This window comes from Miniopterus natalensis, chromosome 6 (assembly GCF_054644295.1).
Source record: "Miniopterus natalensis isolate mMinNat1 chromosome 6, mMinNat1.hap1, whole genome shotgun sequence".
NCBI classification, from domain to species: domain Eukaryota; kingdom Metazoa; phylum Chordata; class Mammalia; order Chiroptera; family Miniopteridae; genus Miniopterus; species Miniopterus natalensis.
The window spans coordinates 42,260,040-42,284,441 of record NC_142086.1 but is presented as its reverse complement, the minus strand read 5'-3'; the positions used below and the strand labels follow the sequence as shown (position 1 = coordinate 42,284,441).

Here is a 24,402-nt window from a genome sequence, read left to right as displayed (position 1 = left end):
CATGAGCCAGGGAATCCACTTCTAGATATTTACCCATGAGAAATTAACACTTATGTATACACTAAAATCCAAGTGTACATGTTTATAGAAATTTTATTCTAATCATCAGAAACTGGAAACAAACTAAATGTCTTTTAATAGGTAAAAAAATACTTTGTTAATCATAGGTTGTTTGTAGATGCCCTTTGTAATGTTGCAGATGTCCTCTTATATTCCTAGCTTGTTGAGAGTATTTATAATAAATGGAGGTTACTTTTCTTCTTTATCTATTGAAATGATCACATGGTTTTATTTCTCTAGTGTACTGATATGCCAAATTATATAGTTTGATTTTTCAACTTAAATGAAACTTGCATGCACAGGATAAAACATACTTTGTTATGATGTATTTTTTGATCCATATGTTGTGTCATTGGGCTCTATTTAAATATTGTTTTGAGAAATGTATCTATTCTCAAAAGAGATGATATAATGGCCTGTAGTTGGCCTATCTTAAAATGTTTATCTTTGGCCTGGCCAGGCATGGCTCAGAGGCTGAGCATCAACCTAGGATCTAGGAGACAGTGGTTTGATTCCCGGTCAGGGCACATGAAGGGTTGTGGGCTTGATTCCCAGTTGGGGGCGTGCAGGAGGCAGCCAATCAATGGCTCTCTCATCATTGATGTTTCTATCTCTCTCTCTCCCTTCCTCTCTCTGAAATCAATAAGATATATTAAAAAAAAAAAAAAGGTCTATCTTTGGTTTTGGAAGCAGGGTAATTATGGCCTCAAAAATGAGTTGGTAAATATCTCCTCCTCTTCTATTTTCAAGGAAAGCTTGTATAGAATTTACATTATTTCTTAAGTCAACTTTTTAAAAAAAATATTGAACTATTATTTTTGATGCAATGTTTATTTTGGTTTTGTTTTTTAATTTAAAAAAATATATATATCTTTATTGATTTCAGAGAGAGGAAGAGGGAATAGAAACAGAAACATCATGATGAGAGAGTTGTCATTGATCGGTTGCCTCCCACACGCCCCCAACTGGGGATTGAGCCCGCAACCCAGGCATGTGCCCTGACTGGGAATTGAACCGCAATCACCTGGATCCCACGTTGACACTCAACCACTGAGCCATGCCCAGCTGGGCTAAGTCAGTTTTTAAAGAATTTACCAGTGAAGTTGTCTAAGCATGGAGTTTTCTTTTATTGGAAAGTTTTAAACTATAAGATCGATTTTTTATAATACACATGGACTACTTGGATTGCTTCTTCCTCATGAGCTTTGGTATGCAGCTTTTAAGGAATCTGTCCAATTCATCCAAGTTGTAGGAGATAGGGACATAAAATATTCCCTAATATTTCTTTTTCATACTTTATATGATATCAGGGTCTGTCAAGTTGTCCCACTTTTTATTCCTATATTGATCATTTGTTTTCTCTCTTCTTCATTTGGTCGGTCTGGTTAGCAGTTTATTAATTATATTAATTTTTCCAAATAACCTAATGATTTCATGATTTTTCTGTATTGATTTTCTGTTTTTTATTTCATTCATTTTCATTTCTTATCTTTATTTTCGTCCTTCTGCTTGTTTTGGGTTTTATTCCCTTTTACTAACTGGTTAAGCCGGAAGCTTAGATTATTAATACGTGACACTTTTCTTCTTTTCTAAGAGTCCTTGATGCTCCCTGGCCGATGTGGCTCAGTTTGCTGAGTGTCATCCTGTGAAACAAAAGGTCGCCTTTTGATTACCAGTCAGGGCACATGCCCAGATTTTGGGTTTCATCCCAGGTTAGGGTGCATGCAGGAGGCAAACCGATAGATGTTTCTCATATTGATGTTTCTCTCTCCCCCTCTTCCTTCCTCTCCCTCTAAAACCAATAAAAACATATATATTTTTTAAAAGAGTACTTGATGCTACGTATTTACCTCTAAGCTCTACTTTAGCAGCATCTCATACATTTTGAAATGTTGTGTTTTATTTTCATTCACTCCAAAATATTTCTAAATTTCCTTGTGACTTCCTGTTTTACCAACTGGTGACTTACAAGTGTGAGGTTTAATTTCTAAATACTTTCAGATATTTCTACTACCAATTTCTAGTTTAATTCTACTAGGTCTAGGAAACATAGTTTACTTCATGTTTTAAAATTTAATATGGCATATTTTATGGTCCAGAATGTGATCTACCTTGGTGAATGATCGATGTGCACTTGAAAAGAATGTGTATTATTCTGCTTCTGTACTGAGTGCACTGTAAGTACAATTAGCTCAAATATGTTGGTCATATTTTTTATGCTTATTAATTTTTTATTCTATCAATTACTGAGATAGAAATGTTGAATTCCTTCACGATAATTGTGGACTTGACTATGTTTTCCTTTCATTTCTAACAGGTTTTGCTTTATATATTTTGAAGCTATGTTTTTATTTTTTTAAATGATTATTTTTTAATATATCTTTATTGATTTCAGAGACAGGAAGGGAGAGGGAGAGAGAGAGATAGAAACATCAATGATGAGAGAGTCATTGATCGGCTGCAGCCCACAACCCAGGCATGTGCCCTGACCGGGAATCGAACCCTGATCTCTTGGATCCTAGGGTCGACACTCAACCGCTGAGCCATGCCCGGCTGGGCGAAGCTATGTTTTTAGAAACACACACATTTAGGATTATTATGGCTCCTTGGTGATTTAAGCCCTTTATTATTATAACATATACCTCTTGATGTTTATTGCTCTGAAGTCTACTTTGTCCTATGTTAATAGTTAATCCAACTTTCTTTTGATAGCTGATGGCCTGATAAGTCTTTTCCCACATCTTTACCTTTAACCTATTTGTACCTGAACTCCATTTGATAAATAACTTTATATCTCTGTCTTGCCTATCTCACAGGGCTACTGTGAAGATTAGATGAGATAATGTAAATGTTACATACATGCTAGGTTTGATGATTATTTTAAGATTTTGCAGGTCTTGTAAAAGAAGTATTTTAGGAAGATTAATTTATCAGGGATATACAGAATAGGTAAGATGGACTAGGCTGGAGGGTGAAGATCATATCTGGAAGCAGTTTCAGTAATCTAGTCATTAGGTGATGAGGGTCTTTAACAGTGTTCTAGACATGTTCAACTCGCCCTTTCCAATACTTCCTCACACTATTTTCAACACAATTGCATTTGATGACAAGATATTGAAAATGCTATACATCCAGCCTTGCAGAGATTCTGTTCTGTTCTCAAGAGGTTATCCCACCATAATCAAGAACTCTGGCTTACAAAATTCCATGTTAAGTAAATTTCTAAAACTTAAAGAATCTTTTGAACTGAGGACATTTTAGAATCTTTCATATATTAACATTCATTAATATATACATTTTTATGTCTATATGTAAAATATCTCAAGGCTCAGGAGCTGTACTTTTATGTTCCTGGTCACATCCCATTCCACAGGTAAAATGATTAATCCAACTGCCTGATGCATTTTGTTTAGATAATCTAGTTTCATGTCAAGTATATTATTATTATTTAATTAGAAAAAAAATCCAAGTATTTATTTAAAATGCCAAGAATATTTAAAGGAGCAGACCTTAGAACCTTGGATAATTTTATGTTAGCAGAGTCTGGCAGGAATATTCAGATGCAAACATTTTGAAATGTATCATTAAAATTAAACATGACAGTAATAGAGAAAAAAATGTGTAGAGAAAAATTTAAATCATCACAATGATTATAACATGTCCAGCTCTTTCTTGCTAATTTACTGTTCCTTAAGTTAGATACTTCATCACTAAAATTCCCAGCAATATGTAGGATTGATATAATTGGTTTCCACCTATCTTGCTATGTTTTTTTCCCTTTATATTATAAATATTAAATAAGTAATAATGGTATACATTTTCCATTTCATTTTACTAAAACTATTAGCATGGGAAGAAGACATAGGGGAAAATGTATCCTACGTGGCTTTGCATATAAAATGTTAAAACAATAAAATTTACACTGTGTTTAAATAGTATCACTGAAGATAAAACTACACTCTACATGTAGGATTGTGTGTTCAATTCAGGCCCTTGTCAGGAAATAGCTAAATCTTTCTTTCAAAAGGCCATAAAAAAATGTTTCTCTTTATCCATGCAATTCAGAAAGATCATCAGAAGGATTAAGCATGCCATGAAAGAGTTACATAATTCTTGGCATTATAAACTTTTTTAAAAGAGCATTTTTCAGAGCATACTAGAAACCAGCAACATCTGCCTAATGTGGAACTTAACTACTTCAAAGAAATACCAAGGGACCAAAAAAAGGAGGGGTGGGGCTTTCTTTACATACTGAGTCTGTCACAGCATCAACTTATAATGTAAGTACATCTGAAAGAAAGACCTCCATAAATGGTGATAGTTTTATGTTAGTCAAGGCATGGAGGAATACTTAAGTACACACACAAAAAAAATGGTCTATCAGCAAGAACAGATTGGAGGTATGATTCATATACCATAAAATTCAACTATTTAAAGTATGTAATTCAGTGTTCTTTCATGTATTTATGCAACCATCACTACTACCTAATCCCAGAACATTTTCATCACCCCAAAAAGAAAACTCATACCTATTAGCAGTCACTCCCTATTTGCCCTTCCTATAGCTCCCCAAATCACTAATCTTTCTGTCTCTGGATATGCATATTACTGTATGAGGCCTTTTGTCTTGGGTTTAATTTAGAATACTGTTTTCATGTTGTAGTATGAATCAATGGCTCATTTTTTATGACTGAATATTATATAGTATGGTTATATCACATTTTATTTATTTATTGTCACTGGACAATGTTCTTATCCCAAGAGACACACACTGATGTACTTAGGGATGCAGGATTATGAGATCTCTAATGACTTAATAAAAAAGAAAAAGAAATATCCACATATCCACACACATACAGAGAGATAGACAACAAATATGGCAAAATATTAATAATTGGTAAATCTAAGTGAAGGGTATATGGGTGTTCAATTAACTAATTCATTCAATGTATTTTCCTGTAGGTACAGAATTTTTCAAAATAAAAAGAGAAGGCAATTTTTTAAAAATTTATTAAACTAAAAAAAAACCTGAAACTTTTTTTTTAAAATATATAAAATGTGCTTAACTTTCTTATTCCTTTTTCCTGCTCCTTATAAGTACCCTTGTTCAAACTACAAATAGTTTCAGGTGTTAATAATATTTAAAGAGTTTTTACCCAGTGAAAACTTTGGAAGTAAATGAACAACTGGGGGTAGAATTAGAACTGGACAGTCAAACCTACTACCATTACAAGGCTAGAGATCTTTCATAGGCTCTAAGTATTCTATTGGTTCTTTAGAAATTAATGAGATGCTTTAACAGGCAAGACATTAATGGAAGCTGTGTTAATTCAGAATCAAACCATGTTAGCCCTGCCGGGCGTGGCTCAGCGGTTGAGCATCGACCTAGGATCCAGGCGATCAGGGTTCGATTCCCAGTCAGGGCACATGCCCGAGTTGTGGGCTGCAGCCGATCAATGACTCTCTCATCACTGATGTTTCTCTCTGTCTCTCTCCCTCTCCTTTCCTCTCTATGAAATCAATAAAAATATATTAAAAAAAAAAAAAAAAAAAAGAATCAAACCATGTTAACACTTACCCTAGCAAGGCTCCAATTATGCCACCAGCTACCATGCCAGGCAGGCCTAAATTTATTCTAAAAAGACTTCCTGTAACAGCTATTTAAAAACAAACACAGAAAAATGGCATTATTAAGTCATCTTTAAGCACTAGAATTCTGTTTTTAAATTTTCCTTCTAAAAAAGGGCATAAATACCTAAGTAAGCTTTCTGAGCCCAACAGTAATATCCTATCACAACCTAGATTTCCTGAGTCTAAAATGCCGATACAGCTAGCTCCTCTTCTATTCTGCAGGTTCAAAGGAAGAAATGTTCCTCTTAGAAAACTAATTCTTCAATTTGTTCTATGGATTCAACCTCTTCTCATTTTGCTTCATTTTTGCTCACCTCCCCTTAAAAACCTGTAATTTCTTTACTTCCACCTCTTTCATTTCTTCTTTCGTCAAGGAAAGCTTTCACCAAATAAACAAAAACCCCTGCAGCTTATGCCTTCCCCCTTTCTGTACTGCTACACTACACTTCTCAGGCAGGCCTGAAAAAGGGCAGCATCTGGCTTTACAATGCCACCTAGTGGCTTGTGCACAGGTCCTGTTTCCTTCCCACTGGGATTATATATCTAAAATGGTCATTCATTTTCCTCTTTTACTGTGCACAACACAACTAATGTATCTCAGGTAGTAACATTTTAAAATAAATTTATATTTATTATTTAAGTACTATTTATTATTTTTTTTACATTTTCTAAAATTTCCAATTAACAAGAACAAAAATCATCTTTAATTCCATTACCCAGAGACATTAATAAATTTGATCTTATTTGCTAGCTTTCTTTTCCAAACAAAATATTTTTTAAAAACCTATTAGAATAGCCAAAATCTGGAACACTAACACCAAATGCTGGTGAGGATGTGGAATGACAGAAACTCTCGTTCATTCCTGGTGGAAATGCAAAATGGTACAGCCACATTGGAGGGCAGTTTGGCAGTTTCTCGTAAAACCAAACATTCTCTTACCATATAATCCAGCAATCACACTCCTTAGTATTTACCCAAAAAAGTTTAAAACTTATGTCCACACAAAAATCTGCACATACATGTTTATAGTAGCTTTGTTCATAACTGTCAAAACTTGAAATCAACCAAGATGTCCTTTACTAAGTGATGGATAAATGAACTGTGTACATCCAGACAATGGACTATAATTCAGCACTAAAAAGAAATGAGCTATCAACTCATGAAAAGACAGGGAGGAACCTTAACTGTGTATCACTAAGTGAAAGACGCCAATCTGAAAACGCTACACACTGTAGCATTCTAACTGTATAATTCTTTTTACTGTATGGACATAGTAAAAAGATCAGTGGTTGCAGTGGGCAGGTTGGGGTTTGGGGATGAATAGGTAGAGCACAGCTTTTTAGGGCAGTGAAAATACTCTTTATGATACCATAATGATGGATGCATGTCATTATACATTTGTCCATAGAATGTGTAACACTAAGAGTGAACCCCAAGGTAAACTATGGACTTTGGGTGATAATGATGTGTCAGTTCTTCAATTGTAACAAACGTACCACTCTGGTAAGGGATGTTGATAATGGGAGAGGCTATATATATGTGGGAGGGGAGAAAGTATATGGGAAATCTTTGTATTTTCTGCCCAATTTTGTTGTGAAACTAAAACTGCTCTAAAAAATGAAGCCAATTTTTAAAAGCAGGAGAGGGAGAGAGGTGGGGCTTAGAAGCTGTGAGCAGCCAAACATCAAAAACAGAGTCAGACTTTATTACAAAGAATCATGTTTTCTGTCAATAGAGATCATTTATTTATTTTTCAATCTGATGCTTTTTCTTTCTGTTGCCTGAATGCGCCGGCTAAAGCCTCTAGTAAAATACCAAATACAAGTGTATTTATATCAAGCACATGCTTGAATCCAAGTGTATAAATCTTTGCCTTGGTCTTGGTTTTAGGGGAAAATCAGTCTTTCACCATTAAATATTAATTAGCTGTAGGTTTTTTCATAGATGACCTTTATCAGGTTAAAGAATTTCCCTTTTATTCGTAGTTGAGAGTTTTTTATCATGAACGTTGAATTTTTGTCAAGTGCTTTTACTTTTATACTAAACGTGAATTCCTTGGATAAATTCTACTTTGTCATGGTGTATAATCGTTATTTGTTGCTGGATTTTGTTCACTAATATTTTGTTAAGGATTTTTGTGTATACATTCTTGAGGGATAGTGATCTATAGTTTTGTTTGCTATCTTCTTCTGGCTTTGGTATCAGAATAATACTAGTCTAATAGAATGAGTTGGGAAGTGTTCCCTCTTTCTCTATTTTCTGCAAGTCTGTGAAAGAAACTTCAAATAGCCAGGGAAGCCATTTCGTCATGAGCTTTTCTTTGCGAAAATATTTTTAAGTAAGTTTATTAATTTCTTAAGGACTATTCAGATTGTTCTATTTCTTAGGTAAATTTTGGTAATTTGTGTCTTTTTTTCTTGGCTGGTCTTGCTAAAGAACTGTCTATTTTGTTGATCTTTTCAAAGAATCAACTTTTTTTTCTTTGATTTTATTGTTTTTTTTCAATTTCATTGAGCTTTGTTCTATTTCTATTATTTCCCTCTGCTCTAGGTTTATTTTGCTTTTCATTTTTTTAGTTTTTAAAGGTGGCTGCTAGATTACTCAATTGAGATCTTTCTTCTTTTAAAATATAGGTATTTGTAGCTATAAATTTTCTTCTTAGTATTAATTTGGCTACATCTCATAAATTTTGATATAATGTGCTTTCATTTTCATTCAACTCAAAATATTTCTAATTTACCTTGTGATTCCTCTTTGGTTTATGGGTTATTTATAAATGTATGTTTAACTGCTGAATATCTGTGGATTTCCCCCAAATTTTTGTTGTTTAATTCCATCGAAAACAGAAAACATACTTTGTATGATTTCAATCCTTTAAAATCTATTGAAACTTGTTTTATGGCCTTGCATATGGTTTAGCCTGGAGAATGTCCCATGTGCACCTAAAAAGAATGTGTATACTGCTATCGTTGAGTGGAGTGTACCAGAGATGTTAGTAGGTCATATAGGTTGATAGTGTTGTTCAAGTCTTCTATATCTTTGTTGATTTTTCCCTCCATTTGTTCTATCCATTATTAAATGTGGGGTACTAAAGTCTTCAACATCTGTTATTGAGTTGTCTATTTCTCCTTCCAATTCAAAGTGTTTGCTTCTTGTATTTTGGAGCTCTGTTGTTAAATGAACATATGTTTATAAAAATTATACCTTCTTGATGGATTGGTCCTTCTAACATTATAAAATGTCCTTCTGTCTCCAGCATTCTCTCTTAAAGTATATTTTGTCTGATATTAGTATAGTCTCACTCCAGCTCTTTTTCATCTCTTCTTTGTACTGTTTGCATAGTATATATATCTTTTTCTGTCTTTTTACTTTAAAACTATTTGTTTCTTTGAGCCTAAAGTATGTCTCTTGTAGACAGCATATAGTCAGATTTTTAAAAATACAGTTGGACAATCCTCTGTTTTTGATGGGAGTATTTAATCATTCATATTTAATGTTATTATTGATATGGTCGGATTTAGGTCTGTCATTCACTATTTGTTTTTCTAAATATCTTCCTTCCTTTTTGACCTTGTTACTACTTTTAAAAGTTACTTTCTTATTACTTTAAGGATTACACTATGCATCTCAGTTTATCACAATCTACTTCAGATCAGTACTAATTTAATTCCAGTAAAATGTAGAAACATTGTTCCAATATAGTTCCACTCCTCTCCCATCTTTGTGTGTGTGTGTGTATTTACTTAAAAACAATACAATGCTATTATTATTTTATACAACCATATATATTTTTAAGAGGGGGGGAATAACAGAAACAATAGATTTATGAAGTCTTTTATATTAACCTACATAATTACCATTTCCAGTACTTTTCATTTCTTCCTGTGGAGTCAAGTTACTATATCCTTGCTCCAATATATTTCCATTTCTTCCCTCTCTTTTGTGCTATTAATGTCATATATAGTTTTAAATGTTATATACCCAATGCTTCAGTTTTTTTTATTATTTTATGTAACTGGTTTTTTTAGATCTGTTAAAAGAAAATTATTGTTTACGCTGCCTTTAATAATTACTTAGATAATTATCTTTCTCAATGCTCTTTAATTCTTCATGTAGATCCCAGTTACCATCTGGTACAACTTCCTTTCAACCTAAAGAACTTCCTTTAGTATTTTTGTAAGGCAGGTCTGCTATCAACAAATTCTGTTTATCTGACTTTTTTTTGCCTTCAATTTTATAGGATTGTTTACTAGATATAAAACTTTTATAGACATCTATAAGATATAGACATCTTATTCTTTTCAGCATTTTGTCATTCTACTGCGTCTGGCATCCACCATTCTCCTGAAAGTCAGCTGTTAATCTTATTGGGTGTTCCTGTACGAGTTTATTTTTTTCTTGCTGCTTTCAAGATTTTCTCTTTGCCTTCCAAAAGTGTAACTATGATGAGTCTAGGTGTCAATCTTCATGTTTATTCTTCTTGGAGTTTGTCGAGCTTCTTGGATGTGTAAATCAATGTTTTTCATCAAATTTGGGGAGTTTGTGGCCATAATTTAAAATACTTTTTCTGCCCCTTTCTTTCCTCTTTATCTAATATTACCATCACACATGCTGGTGTTCTTGATGGTGTCTTATAGATCTCTTAGACTCTGTTCATTTCTCTTTTTTAAATGCTGTCCCTTACAAGAGACAATCCATATTGAACTATCTTCAAGTTCACTGATTCTCTTATGCTATCTCAAATCTATTGTTGAGTTCCTCCTCTCCAGTGACATTTTAATTCCATTATTGTATACTTATAAACTCCAGAATTTTCTTTTAATAATTTCTATCTTTATTGATATTCTCTATTTAATGAGTCATTATCATATTTTAATTCTTTAAAAATGGCTTGAAGTTGTTTGTCTGCTATGTCAAACAGATAATCCCTGTCAGACACAGTCCCAATGAGTGTCTTTTTTAATCCCATTTTTGCATATCTTGTGACTTTGTTGTTTTTGAAAACTGGGCATTTTAGGTAATAAATTATAGCAACTCTGGATTTGGAATATCTCCCTACCCAAGGGCATGGCTGTGGTTCTTTGTTTATGGAATGACTTGCCTGGACCAATTCTATAGTTTGTTTTTTTTTTCTGTAGAGTGCAGCCATTGATGTCTCTGCTCAGGTTTTATTTTTATGTCTGGCTTCCTAGGAATCACAACAGCTTAGCAGTTAGCCAATGATTTGTCAGAGGTTATTCTTAAACATCTGAAGCCGGTAAAGCTTCCATCTTTTGTCAATGACTCTGTCTGTGGCTTGAAGAATGTATTCAAAGTTTAGGCAATTTACAAATCTTTTCTGGCTTTTACTTTCTATGTTCACAAGGACTCACAATTAACCAAGATAAGTAGCTTGCCAGGGCTCTCACCAGTGTCTCCTGAGTATGCATGGATACTTACACATGTGCACAGCTTTCTAGAGTTCTAGGGATTAGCAGAATCTTATTAAAGCCCTCTTTGGCTGTTTTGTTCCCTGTTAAGTCTGCCTCAACTGCCAGTGTGTTGCTTGCCCCAAACAGTATCAAAACCTCAGGTTAGCTGTGATATTGTCCTTCCCTGACAGTTTGCAGTTGTTTTCAACAATACCCATAGGCATGGAATGTTCTGTGCTCTGCTCCAAATAAGGTCAGCTACCGCAAGCAGCAGAACTGTTGATCCTCCCAGCCTGTCCTGCTCTTGTAGAACTTCTACATCATGGGGCTGGGGCTTAGCGGGTGGGAGAAGCCCCAGGCTGAAACACTACTGATTCCCATTGAGTGTTTGATATATATGGCAGTAACTTCACCTACATTTCTTAAAATAATACTTTAATACAGTAAGCCCTCCCTATCTATGGGTTCCACATCTGTGGAGTCAACTAACTGCAGATTGAAAATATTCAGAAATAAAAATCCCAGAAAATATACAAAAGCTAAACTTGAGTTGCCACACACTCAGCACTGTGCTGAATCCAAGTGAATGAAGTGATGTGCAGGCATACCCTGTAGCTTATGTGTAAGCACTATGCCATTTTATATAAGGGACTTGAGCATTTGTGGATCTTGCTATCCACTGGAAGGGGGGAATTGTGGCGGGTGATGTTCTAGAACCAGTCCCCAATGGATACTGAGGGACAGCTGTACTTTTTTTTTCCATTTTCATTTTAATTATCTACCAGAGGTAGTGAGCTTTAAAATAAAACTCAAACTCTTACATGAAAAAGCTGGTCTCTTTCTACTTTACTTTGCCAATTTCATCTCAAGCCACTCTTACCCTCATTCACTGTGTTTCAGTCATATTATCCTGCTTTTGAGAAACGCTCCCTCTGCCTAGGCTACACTTCTTCGTGAGTCTTGCTCCTTCCCATTCTTCAGGTATTGGCTTAAATGTCACTTCCTCAAAAAGGTCTCCTCTGATCACCCTGTCCACATTAGACCCCACTGTCCCACCTATTTGGTACTTTCTATCATAACAACCTGCTCTTCCCATCCACATTAGACTGTAACACTCCATGAAAGCTAAGACCTTTTCAGTTTTGTTCACCAAGTATACCAAGAACCAAGCATAATACTCTCCATGCATTTTGCATGAATGTGTAGTAAGGCAACTAAAGGATTCAGTAGCTACATCTTGTAAGTCCTTACATATTTCCTAAATCATTTTTGAGATTGAAAAACAAACAGAACAAAAATGTCTTACCTCCTGCAGTGACAAAATGGCTTAGGGCATTTTTATCTCGGTATACACTTAGGCCAGTGTTCACTGTGCTGGAAGGAGGGAGGAGGAGGAAAACATAAGATGCGAAACATATCCCATTTACCTTCCTGAATGCAACTTTCACCAAAGAGCTATGGATTAGTTCAGAAGAGCCTACTATGTCCATCCCTGGCCCCAGTCCAAGTCCTTGAATGTGTTTCAGATTGCTAACATGCCTGTGGGGTTCTACATGCACCTTCTCCTGCTGAAGAATGAACCAAAGAACAATCAAATTTCTGGAATAAGCATTCACTTAAAAACAGAATTGTAAAGAAGAGTTTTGCAGAATTTCTCTTACTTAGGAGCCTTGCACCTACTTTGATACTAGTTGACTGACCTGTACTCACGAATGAGAAAATTTCAACTGGACCAATCTTTTGCATAGATAGGTAACAGTTCTGGAGAAAAAGCTATTATGAATCACTTTCACATGGGTGTTGTTTTCATAATCCTACTTGCTCAAAAGATGTGCTAATAAAAGAATATCAAGATCCTCTGTCACAGTTCAGACAGAACTTACTTGAATATAGTCACAAACAATGCAGTTCTCCAACTCCAGCGCCAGCCATACCGGATGAAGCCTCGTGTGGCAGCACGATGTGCAGATTGCTAAAGTTAATAAAAAGGCCATGAGGTTTCAAGACATCTTAATACTTTCCTTATTCTAAAACTGTGGTGGAGGGATGTCGGCTATGGATTAGGCAGGGACACTTAAACAGAAACAATAGAAAATCTCTATAAATACCATTCCTTAAGAACTGAAGCTTAAGCAAAAGTTCCAGGTGCATCCTATTCTCTCAGGAGATAGAAAAGAAACTAAGCATTGCCAGTGTCAACCAAGTAATCCATCAGTTAAGTATCCCTGAGAATCTATATGGCAAACACCATGACAGCTATAAAATAAGTATTAGATGTGACACTTTATTTCCCCCCCCAAGAAATCTTGGGGAAAAGAAAAACAAAATAAAGAACTGAGCAAATGGTAAATTAAAGGGTAAGGATTAAAGTAATGTGGATGTGTAGGAAAGGAGAGGGGAAGAAGAAAAACCTAACATTTACTGACAGCGTTCTATATAAAAGTTGTGTTAACATATCACATCATTTGATCTTTACATTTTCTTCAGGCAGGCATTTTAGTTTCAACTAAAGTATAGAAAGGAAGTTTCTAACCAACATCACTCAGCCAATAAGGAATAAAGTCAGAATTGAAAGGTAGATTGTCTGTCTCCATAGCCCACTGTCACTAGACCACCATAAAAGCAGGTCTGGTATAATATTGTGAAGGTCAATTTTTCTGGGTTTTTTAAGAATCAGAGAAAATCCCTGATTTTAAACTACTATATGATACTGGGCAAATCAAAACCAATCTGAAAGGTATCAGTATGAACTCATGGCTTTTAATAAGTAGATAGATACAGAAATAGATACAGATGTAGGAATGTGTATATGAATATAAATCTCTCTCTCACACACACACACACACACACACACACACACACACACACACACACACACACACACACACACTCTTCCTGTCTGACACCCCAGTAGCAACGACCATACTTAGCACCAGATCTTGTTCTCTAAATACCATTTTCCACTAAAAGAAATTACTCACTTGGTGAAATGGCTCATTCCTGCTTGAAAAGCAAAGGAACAGCCAGGACATTGCTGTACCAAAAAGTAAAGGCATCTCAAAGAACGATGGGGACAAAGCAAAATGACACAAGGTCTAGCTTGAAGGGGCTCCAACTGTCCAGATCTATGCCAATTTGAGTATCAAAATAAATGATGATAATGGATTATAAACCCACAGAAAAAAATAAGAAACCATGAGTCCATACTGAATAAACTAAATGGATAGACAGATAAATAGAGGGGAAGTGAAAAATCTTCCTGATAGTAGAATACTAACCAATAAATGTAGATGAAATGATAGAATCAGAAAATGGCCGTTTGCCCAGGCCTGTTCAGTGGTTAGAGTATCAGCCCGTGTACCAAAGGGTCATGGGTCCAACTCCTGGCCAAGGGCACGTACCTGGGTTGCAGGCTCAATCCCTAGCCCTGGTCAGGTCTCGTGGGGGAGGCAACAGATTGATGTCTCCCTCACATTGATGTTTCTCTCTCTCTTTCCTTTCTCCCTTCCACTTTCTCTAAAAATCAATGGGAAAAATATCCTCATGTGAGGATTAACAACGAAAAAGAAAATGGCCATTTGGCAACCACCACAGTAATAACTGTTTTCATACAAGAATCATTATTGAATGTTAAAAATAGAGAACTAGAGGGTAGACATTTGATGAAAAATAGGATATATGCATAGTCTCAAAGTATCTAGTAAGTATCCATAAGGTAATATAGGGCAGTGATTTTCAACCTTTTCATCTAATGGCACACATAAACTAATTACTAAAATTCTGTGGCACACCAAAAAATGTATTATATTTTTTGCCGATAAAAAAAAAAGGTATAATTTTGATTCATTCACACTGGATGGGTATTGTTGCACTGGCTGTTGTCATTTTTTTATTTGAAAATCTAAGGGTAAAAGGTCAGTGACCCGGACTAAAAATTCTTGCAGAACAACGGTCTGCCTCTTGCGGCATACTGGTTGAAAATTGCTGACACACGGAGAAAAACAGTAACTTTATGGTGGATAAACCTTGCAAAGATCATCTTAACCAGGTGACTAAAGTAAACATCACCAGTAAAGAGACAAATAGGTATCATGGACTTGTGATATATTGTATCGAGAAGGATACAACATCCATTCTAGAGTATTCCTACTAAACACATAACCAGAATGTAATCATAAAAAAATCAAATAAATCCAAATTGAGGGAAATTCTACAAAATATATATAGCCCATAATCTTAAAAAATGTCAAAGTCAAGAAAGTCAAAGACAGAGAAACTTCTGGATTAAAGGGGACTAGAGAGGCATGACAGGCAAATTCGACATTAGATCCTGGACCAGAAAATTTTATTTACTTTTCAAATAGATTATATTAGTGGGACAACTAGCAAAATTTATATCGTCTGTAGTAATTTCTCTATCACTGTAATTTCCTGATCTGAATAATTATATAAGAGAATGTCTCTCTTTTTAGGAAATAATGCTGAAGTATTCATCATGTCTATAACTTACTCTCAAGTAGTTCATTAAAAAAAAAGGCATTATACAGAAAAAAATTATAAAGAAAAAATGTGGTAAAATGTTAACATCTGGAGAATCTGGGTGAAAGGTATATAGGAATTTATACTTTTGAAACTTTTAAGTCTGACATAATTTAAAAATAAACAACAAAAACTGTGAGATGTAACTTCCAGGTAAAACAGATTTGATGCAGACCTAACAAATGAGTTAGTACTCTATAAACTGTAAAGTTATGTTAATTATTGTTTTAGTGTGAACAAGTGTACTCCATGGAGGCTTTGTGAATAGGATAAATATGCCACAGCTGAGCCTTGATAATTTAGCAGATCAGAAATATTTTTCAAAAAACAGAGCTACAGCCCAGCCAGTGTGGCTCAGTGGTTGAGTGTCTACCCATGCACCAAGAGGCTGCTGGTTCAATTCCCCATCAGGACACATGCCTGGGTTTCAGGCTTGATCCCCAGGAAGGTGTGTGCAGAAGACAGCCAATCAATGTTTCTATCTCTCCTTTCCTCTCTCTCTAAAAATCAGTAAAAACATTTAAAAAAGAAAATAGAGCTACAGTGGTGCTCCTGTCCAAAGATAAGTGGTCTGACAGGTCATGCATATGCACTTTAGCATTAGTACTTCCATTGTCACTAAGGATAGCCTTTGTTTCTTTACTTTGACATCTTAAACCCTCCCAACCTACCACCTAACTGAATGATTAAGTGTAAAGTGAATTGCTAAATTGGTGTGTCCTCAAATACTTTTAGAACACCAGTACCTACCACAGCATCGAACTGGTTATAATAAACTTCTGCTTGGCTCTGCTCAATGTAGCGCTTTTTAGCATGAATAAAAGCCGGTATTCCCCCATATGCCCAGCCAATGATGCCTGCTGAAACTGCTGCCCTATAAATATTCTCAAGTTCCTTTGAAGTTCTCTGACGTTCACTGAAACATCAAAAAACACAATGTTGTTTGGGATTAGTATATGTGTAATGCTCAGATAGTATGATCAGAATTATCCCAAATGCTAACACATTTTTCATTACAGGCTAAACCAATGAAATCTTTTGACGAATTAAATAGTGCAGTTATAAGTAACTCAAATTTCAGCCAAAACTAATCTATGCTGTTAGATATTAGACTAGTGGTTGGTTACTCTCGAGAAGGCAATGACTGAAGGGGACAAGGGGAGCTTCAGGGATGCTGGTAACAGTCTCTTGGTGTTGGGTTTATGGAAACTCATTGATCATGTATTTTTCTAGATGCATGTTATACCCCAATAAAAAGGTGTTTTTTTAAAGGTGCTTTTATTTGATGACTATTACAACTCTACTATACATCCTGGAAAGAGGAAGAAATTGAGTAGGATGTAGAGATCAAAATTTTCCTCTTCGAATTTTAAGCTAACTTTTGCAAATTACACATGAAATTTTAGGGCAATGTATGCAAGAATGAAACCTTAGATTAAAAAAAAAATTTAAAACCCTATCTTTTTTAATACTTCCAGTTTTATGTCATATTCAGATGGACCTGTACTAAAAAAAGTATTGAATGAGAAAACTCATGATGCAGTGGACAGCTGAGACCAACCTAAATAACAAGGAAAAACTGTTTAATTCAACTTATTACTCTCAACAGCATAAGAAACTAGAATTGCTAAGATCTCAAGATGTCTTCCAGAAATTACTCTAATGAATAGCTTCATTTGTTAAGTATTAAATTACTATAAATAATGACCCTACTAGGTACTATTAAATGTTAATTATTTACATTATTAACTTGCTTCTTCAGAGGCTGTACAAGTGTTTATCTAATTCTAATTGCCAATATCCACATTTATAAAATCAGAATCAGTGAGTTTTTAGTTTCTGTATCTATGAGAGAAATCGAAACCTCTTAGAAAACTGTAATTGTTAGACTTATGTCAATAGGAAAAACTGTAATTGAACTTTATATTTTACCCTGTATAGTGAATAAGATAAAAAAAACAAACATTTACATAAAAGGTGGTCTATGATAGAATTCAGAAAAGAAAAAAATGTAAAATGGCTTAAGATTTAACAAGCAGGAGATATATATGCTTTGCCTCTTTTTCATCTTCTGAAAAATTCCATGACACAAGTGAGAGTTGTCCAATGCACCAAGAGGTTGCCAGTTCGATTCCCGGTCAGGGCACATACCTGAGTTTTGGGTTCGATCCCCAATTGGGGTACATACCAAAGGAAACCCATCAATGTCTATCTGTCTCTCTCCCCCTTCCTGTATCTAAGCATGTTGTCAGGTGAGGATTAAAAAAAAAAAGATGAAATCTAAATAGTTATTAAATACAGGGTGTCCCAAAAATGTATACAAACTTTGAATAATTATTAATTTCAATGGATTAAATCTGAAAAGAAACATCAACTGAACTATCAGGAAAAAGTATGTATACATTTTTTTGGGATACCCCATATAATTCTGCCAGTTTCCTTGCCCCAACTATATGACCCTCAGCAACAAAATAAAGCTTCAAAGTTAATTTAGCCACTTGGTAACACAATGTAGTATTGTAAAGTACTTCATGAAAGGGCAAACTTTTCACCAGTAATTGATAAATATATGAAATAAATCAAAGAATGAGTGAAATATCCTGAGTTTTTCATTAAAGTTAATTCAATTCAAAGGATTATCTTTTATTCTGAAATATCCTAATTTGTTAACCCAGCTAATATCTTCCACAAAGTGATGAGACAATAGGTACTATTTTTACATATTCCTTATTTGGAAGAATAAAAATTTTACAACTCTCTGCCCATCTCTCCAACTTCCACTTTTTGGAGGGGAGGTGGGCTACTGGTCATAAAATATAGAAGTCTGGGATCAAGTGAAATTTGAAAAAGAATCCTGGAATGGGATCGGGCAGATATGGGTTCCAGAATCAATTCTAACACGAATTAGTTCAGTCAAATTCTTCTAATCTGTAAGATCAGAGTACCACACTAACACTGTAATAGCTCTGACTTATAAGTCTCGCCCTTATCATTTGAAATCGTCCTGTCACCTACACAACTGCCAAATGGAAGTGACAGGATGCAAGCTTGCGGTACAACAATATTAGAAGCCCAAACCCCGTTAAAAAATAAACCACACCACCCTGTGGTCCTCTGCCCCAGGATAAGCCAGGCTGCAGGACACTTCCCTCGCGGCCCCTCCCCACAGACCCTGGGCACTTTTACTCTTTGACAAACAGCTCCCGGAGGCGGTCCCATCCGGACTCCTGGTAATGGGGTTCTGGGACGTAGGGAGGCAGCTTCTGGTCCTGCACAAGGACCTCAGAATCGGCGGCCACGGAACTGGCGCCCACAGCTTCCGCAGCAAAAACCCTAGGGAAAGGCCCCAGCGCCCTGCAGAGGATGCTCCGTGGCGCCGGCGGCCGCACCTCCATGGCCCGCTCCGAACCTGCGGACAGACACAAGCTTGGTTCTCGGGGTACCAAGGCCTCTAGGAGACACCGTGGGAGAACGGTTAGGATAAATGCAAGAAAGAGTGGGTGAATCCCCGCGCCCTAGGTACCAACTTAACCACAGCCAGAGCTCTTGCTACTCCGTCCCTCGGTTCCCGGCCTCACTTTGGAAGTCCGAGGACACACGAGACAGGAAGTCCCGCCCCCACCAGGGCAAAGACCAAGGGGCGGGGCGACGGCGGGGACGGAGCCGAAAGCACTTCCGGTTGGCGGCGGGACGAAAGGCAACTGTCCGGAAGTGAGCCAACAGCGCGTTGCCAAGCACAGCGCCGCTTGGTCCCGCCCCCTGGGCTTCCGGGGCCACACGACCTCCGGTCTGCGGCTGGCTTCAGGCGGCCCGTGTGGTCGCGGGCTACAGGAGTTTAGCGTATTTAAAACGCCGGAAATCCCACAGAGACGAGTAAGAAAGTGCAATATTCAGTACCAGTGGAGCACGGAGAGAGAGGAATTTTGTGCGAATACAAGCCCAACCCACCTATGACGGCCGGAGGAGCCTGCTGGGCTGAGTCCATTCATACTCGTTGAAGTTCTGGTTTCCAGAAGGAACCGAGGCCTGGAAGAGAGGCCAGAGAGGCGGAGATTTCCAGGACACTGTTTGGAATAATCAGCTTTGAGCAGTTCCTCAAGATGGATCTTACACCCCTTAGTTCCGATACCTACTGTTTCTCAAAAGGTAGTACAGTTTCCAGAATTTCTAGCAGGTGTGTGCTTGACAGTCAAGCAATAATTTTCCATCGCTGCAGCCTCTGCTAACATGCTTAGAAGTATGTTTTTATTAAACACACGTATTTAAAAGAGGCTCAAGCTGGTTTGTGTACTTCCGTTTAATCTTTGCTAGCATCCAAACATAGCCTCGTATGTTTGCCAATCCCTACCCCTCCTGTATTCCTTTCTAGATGTAATTCAGAACTTCTACACTTTAGCAAAGAGAATTCTGGAGTTTGATAGCTGGTGTGTAGAACAAGAGCAGAGCAGACTTTTTGGACACTTTTCAAGAATCCCATGTGGAGTCACCGTCAGCCACCACAGTTGTGTCAAGAGGCCTGACCCCCCAGACCTGAGGTAATGGGGTGTAACAGCAATGCCCTTGGGATGCTCCCCGGATGCCCAAAACCGCAAGTCTGAACCCTCAGATGAGGCCTTCATCTGGACACAGTATGACTGGGACTGCCACCCACTGTGGGCTGTAAGAACTCAGAGCTTCCACCGCTTGCTGCTCAAGACTGGCTGTACCAGGAGTCACGCTTGGAGCCCAACAGGACTTTCCTTCTCCCAGACCAAGGCGCCACTGAAGCCACCTGGCTTCAGACCTCTGCCTGCCTCTCCATCCACAGGTGCTATCAGTGATCAGGACTTTACGCCAGGCGCTCGCTATGCTCTAGCGCATAAGCTCCCCCTTTTTGTGTGTAACCTGTAACTCTGTTGGCTTCTTGGGGAGGTTTCCTCTAATAAAGGGCCACTGTAGAAAGACACAAATATGTGTGACCCCTTTTGGGGATGCTCCCCTTGCTCACTACAGCTAGAATTTTATAGGTAAGTCCAGAGAAATGGCTGACTAGACTAGCTGGATTAGTGACAGTGCCAGAAAGATTTCTCTGGTGCCTGCAAGACAGGATTAGATTCAGCTCCCATCACAACTTCCTATTCGCTGTCTTAGTAGACTATCTTGGAGGTCAGAGACCACGTATATTCATCTCTTTGTCCAGGACCTAGCACAGTGCCTGGCATGTAGGTTAATGAATGAAGAATTCAGATCCCCTCATTCTTGATTCTGGCTCCAGGTTGCTGCTTATCACATGTAGGCTCAGGTGGGCATCAGCATAAACTCCAAAGGCCTGAAAGCCCAAGGAAATGGCTGTGCATTCTTTATAGTCTACATGTAGAAAAAAATTAAATGCTTAAGATGATCCCAGAATCATTCTGAGATGAGGGAGGACTTGGAATTGTGGGGCAGGTGTGTTGGACAGATACTAATGAAATAATTTATACAAAACTCAAATGTTCCCAGGACTCACTACCTTGTAGATACAAAGGTGGTCATATTAACAGGCAAATTTCACTAACTCCATAGCTGCCTTTTCCTTTGGGTAACTGGAGCTTCATTTGTAAGATTCCCTTTGCCAGCCAGTACCTCAAGAAGACCCTAGACCCTTGGCCACTGCTGGCTGCTATTTCATCTCAGCTCCTAAGACTCTGTCACACACCCACACTCCTGCTTCTCCAAGCCCATGGGGCTTACCTTCTTTTTACCACCAGGGAAATACTCTCCCTACTCTGTGGTCTTCCTTTTGAAGGGTCTCAGAGCAATGATAAACCAAAAGATGTTATGAGGTTTATGTGGGTCTAACATACAGCTCTCCCCTCCCTAGGATGTGCATTTGCCACCAATATAAAGGAATCGGGGAAGGATTTCAGTACAGTCACATTGTGCCTGGAACCACCATTCTCCTCCCCTCAGCTCTCATTGTTGAGTTCTGCTCATAGAACACAATAGCATCTTCCCCCATCATGAACTTTCTCCCAGGGGTCAAGTTTCCCTTTCCCTGCCAGGTTTACCAGGTATTGCCCTTGTCACATTCGTTTATTATATTACATGTGACATAAACTGTTTCTATAGGTAGAATGAATTTTGAGAGCTCCCAAGAACCACTTCATTTACCCACCCCTCAGAGCATAACTGAATTTTTATCTCCATGAAGTTTCCCATCTGCACCAGATGAAAATTCCTTCTCCCTCTAAACTCCAAATCCATTGTCTTTATGAATAATTGTTCTTATAAATAATTGACCTCATCATTTTAATCGCCTTTTGCTTATGATGCCTGTTATCATCTCAACTACATAGCTCCTTCATGATAGGGAGCCTGTTGTAAACATTTTCTTATTTCCCACTGTTTGTGCACAGATGCTCAAAAAGTATTTGATAAATATTAAATGAGTAATTATAATTGTACCCCTCTGCCTCACTCACACCTTACCTCTGGATGCAGTAGGCATCTCTTAAATGAAGGCATATTTATTTATTTATTTAAATATATCTTTATTGATTTCAGAGAGAGGGAGAGGGAGAGTTGAAACACCAATGATGAGAGTCGTCATTGATGGGCTGCCTCCTGCATGCCCCCAACTGGGAATCAAGCCTACAACCTGGGCATGAGCCCTGACCAGGGATCAAACTGCAATGTAGATCCTAGGTCAATGCTTAACCACTAAGCCACACCCAGCCGGGCTGAAGGCATCTTTAGATGGGTCTTTACGTGTGTGTGTTCTTATTCATTGTCAGTATGGGGGTGAAGGATAGGGAACTATCCTCTTTGGAACTACACACAGTAGCACCCTAGAGATAGTCCAGAACTCTTGCTGAGATTCCTGGAGTTGCCTTGTTCTCTACCCTTCCGACTGCTATGAAACTTGTTTAGATTCTTCAAAATGCCTTCATATCCTTCTAATAAATTTTTTTGCTTAATCTAGTAGAGACAGTTTCTGTTCTTGGCAACTTGGAGAACCTGACCTAACAGTGGAATAAGGTGGACCACTGACATCACACAGATCATACCAAATAAAGAAAGGAAAAGCATTACTTGTGTTATCCAAGTATCCCACTTCATTCAAACACACTAAATTATACTCTTCCCTTGAAAAAAAGGGTGACCTTTTAGCTCACTGAGGAGAAAGGGGTAAGTCTGAGACCCAGCGAGTATTAATAATAACAAACTTCAAAAGTTATGGGGATAAAAATTACTTTCAAAAACATACATTTTACATATTGTTACACACCATCCTCATACCATCTATGTGGAGGTAAACAGGTAAGTATAAAATCTGAGTAACATTTGCTGTATTTAAATACAAAGATGCCCTAATTGACTTAGCAAAGGGCAGATGATAATTTGCATTGTTCCAATTGTTAATCTTGCGCAGTCCCCCATTGGAGCCAATGGCTACGCATTCTGTAAATAGGATCTAATTAAACCAACTGTCTCCATCCATCCACTCATTCACCATCCACTCTTCCAACAATACTTTAATGTCCACTCTGTGCAAGGCACTCGCTGTACTGGATAATGGAGACATCAAGATGAGTAAAACATGATTCCTACCCATTAAGAAGCTCGCAGAAAAGTAGGAGAAAGTCAAATAACTACAGAACAATGTGATGTCATTGAATACAGGCATGAGCAACATATGATGGACCCTAACTGCCCAGACTCTAGGCCCTAGAGGAATGAAAGAAAGGCTTCAGAGAGAAGGTGACACTTGAGCTAGAACTTGAAGCAAAATGGGAAACACCCTCAGAAAAATGTAGTTTTAGCTCCTAATCCAAAGGACAGAACATTTTGTTTCTGGTTTAGTGAGAAGAAAAGTAAAATACAGAGAGAATAATGACACCTATTAGGACCTCATATTGACAAGGCAAAACCATAATATAACTCAGGAATCTGGACCTCTTATTGCTAGATCTCCAGCACTCGAGGACATGATTCTCATTAATTTTTAATACTAAAAAAATTCAACTTTAAATATCTGCCTTATTCCATGCAATGATCTTACTGGTGATATTTAACTCCTCTAAGAAGGTCCTTAGGCTTAAATTTTTGTGGAAGGGAGTTTAAAAGGCCATTTCTCACAAATGGAATAAAATCCTGATTTTATATGACTGAATCTCACATTTCCTAATTTTGAAGCCAATTAATAGCAACCTGTTCTTAGGAGTCAAAGAAAAAGAATTCAATTCTCTGTAGAAAGGTTGGGCTTAAGGGACAAGGATGGTTCTATGTCATCGGACTATATGAGTTTTAATCTAGCAATTTTTCTTCATTTTTGACTATGTTAGCAAGAGCATCTCGAGATTAAACTACTATCCAAATGTCTGTTTTAAAAAGGGGGTAAAGGGAAGACAGTGAGAGTGTGGACTACTGCCAATGGAAGGGGAAAAAATACTAAGGATGTGCAAAGAGTGAAGGGTTGCTGTTCCATGCACAGTTCCTTCAAAGAGTGAGGACTACTTCCTCAATTAATTAAGAGGTTTTTGCCTTTTTTTAGAGACCATAAAAAACAAGGATGTGAAGGCACAAAAGGGAACTTGAGATCCAATTGCAATTGCTCTTGCAACTGGCCCCTTTCTATGTGGCATTAGAGAAACCTCCTGAGTACCAGAGAGTTTATGCATTTACAAAAGAGAACTCCTGCGTCATTGCACACACAACTACTGCTTCCTTAGACCTTTCAGAAAATAATCCCCAAGTATTTTTCACAAACCCTATAGGGCTTCCTATAAAATATAGCAT

General features: G+C 37.3%; 1 protein-coding gene across 3 annotated transcripts in view; it reads right to left on the bottom strand.

The window, feature by feature from the left end:
- The window catches only part of TIMMDC1 (translocase of inner mitochondrial membrane domain containing 1), a 29,699-nt gene extending 10,434 nt beyond the window's left edge, over window positions 1-19,265 (bottom strand). The window contains exons 1-6 of one of the 3 annotated variants that reach the window (XM_016199894.2): window positions 19,166-19,265; window positions 18,829-19,051; window positions 16,393-16,558; window positions 12,987-13,075; window positions 12,410-12,477; window positions 5,639-5,717 (exon numbers count right to left, since the gene is read on the bottom strand). In XM_016199894.2, the coding sequence (XP_016055380.2) occupies window positions 5,639-5,717; window positions 12,410-12,477; window positions 12,987-13,075; window positions 16,393-16,558; window positions 18,829-19,037 (611 nt within the window). In that variant the 5' untranslated portion in view covers window positions 19,038-19,051; window positions 19,166-19,265. The remainder of the gene's footprint in view (window positions 1-5,638; window positions 5,718-12,409; window positions 12,478-12,986; window positions 13,076-16,392; window positions 16,559-18,828; window positions 19,052-19,165) is intronic. The other 2 variants (XM_016199895.2, XM_016199896.2) reach the window with 2 other exon arrangements.
- Between the last annotated feature and the right edge of the window lie 5,137 nt (window positions 19,266-24,402).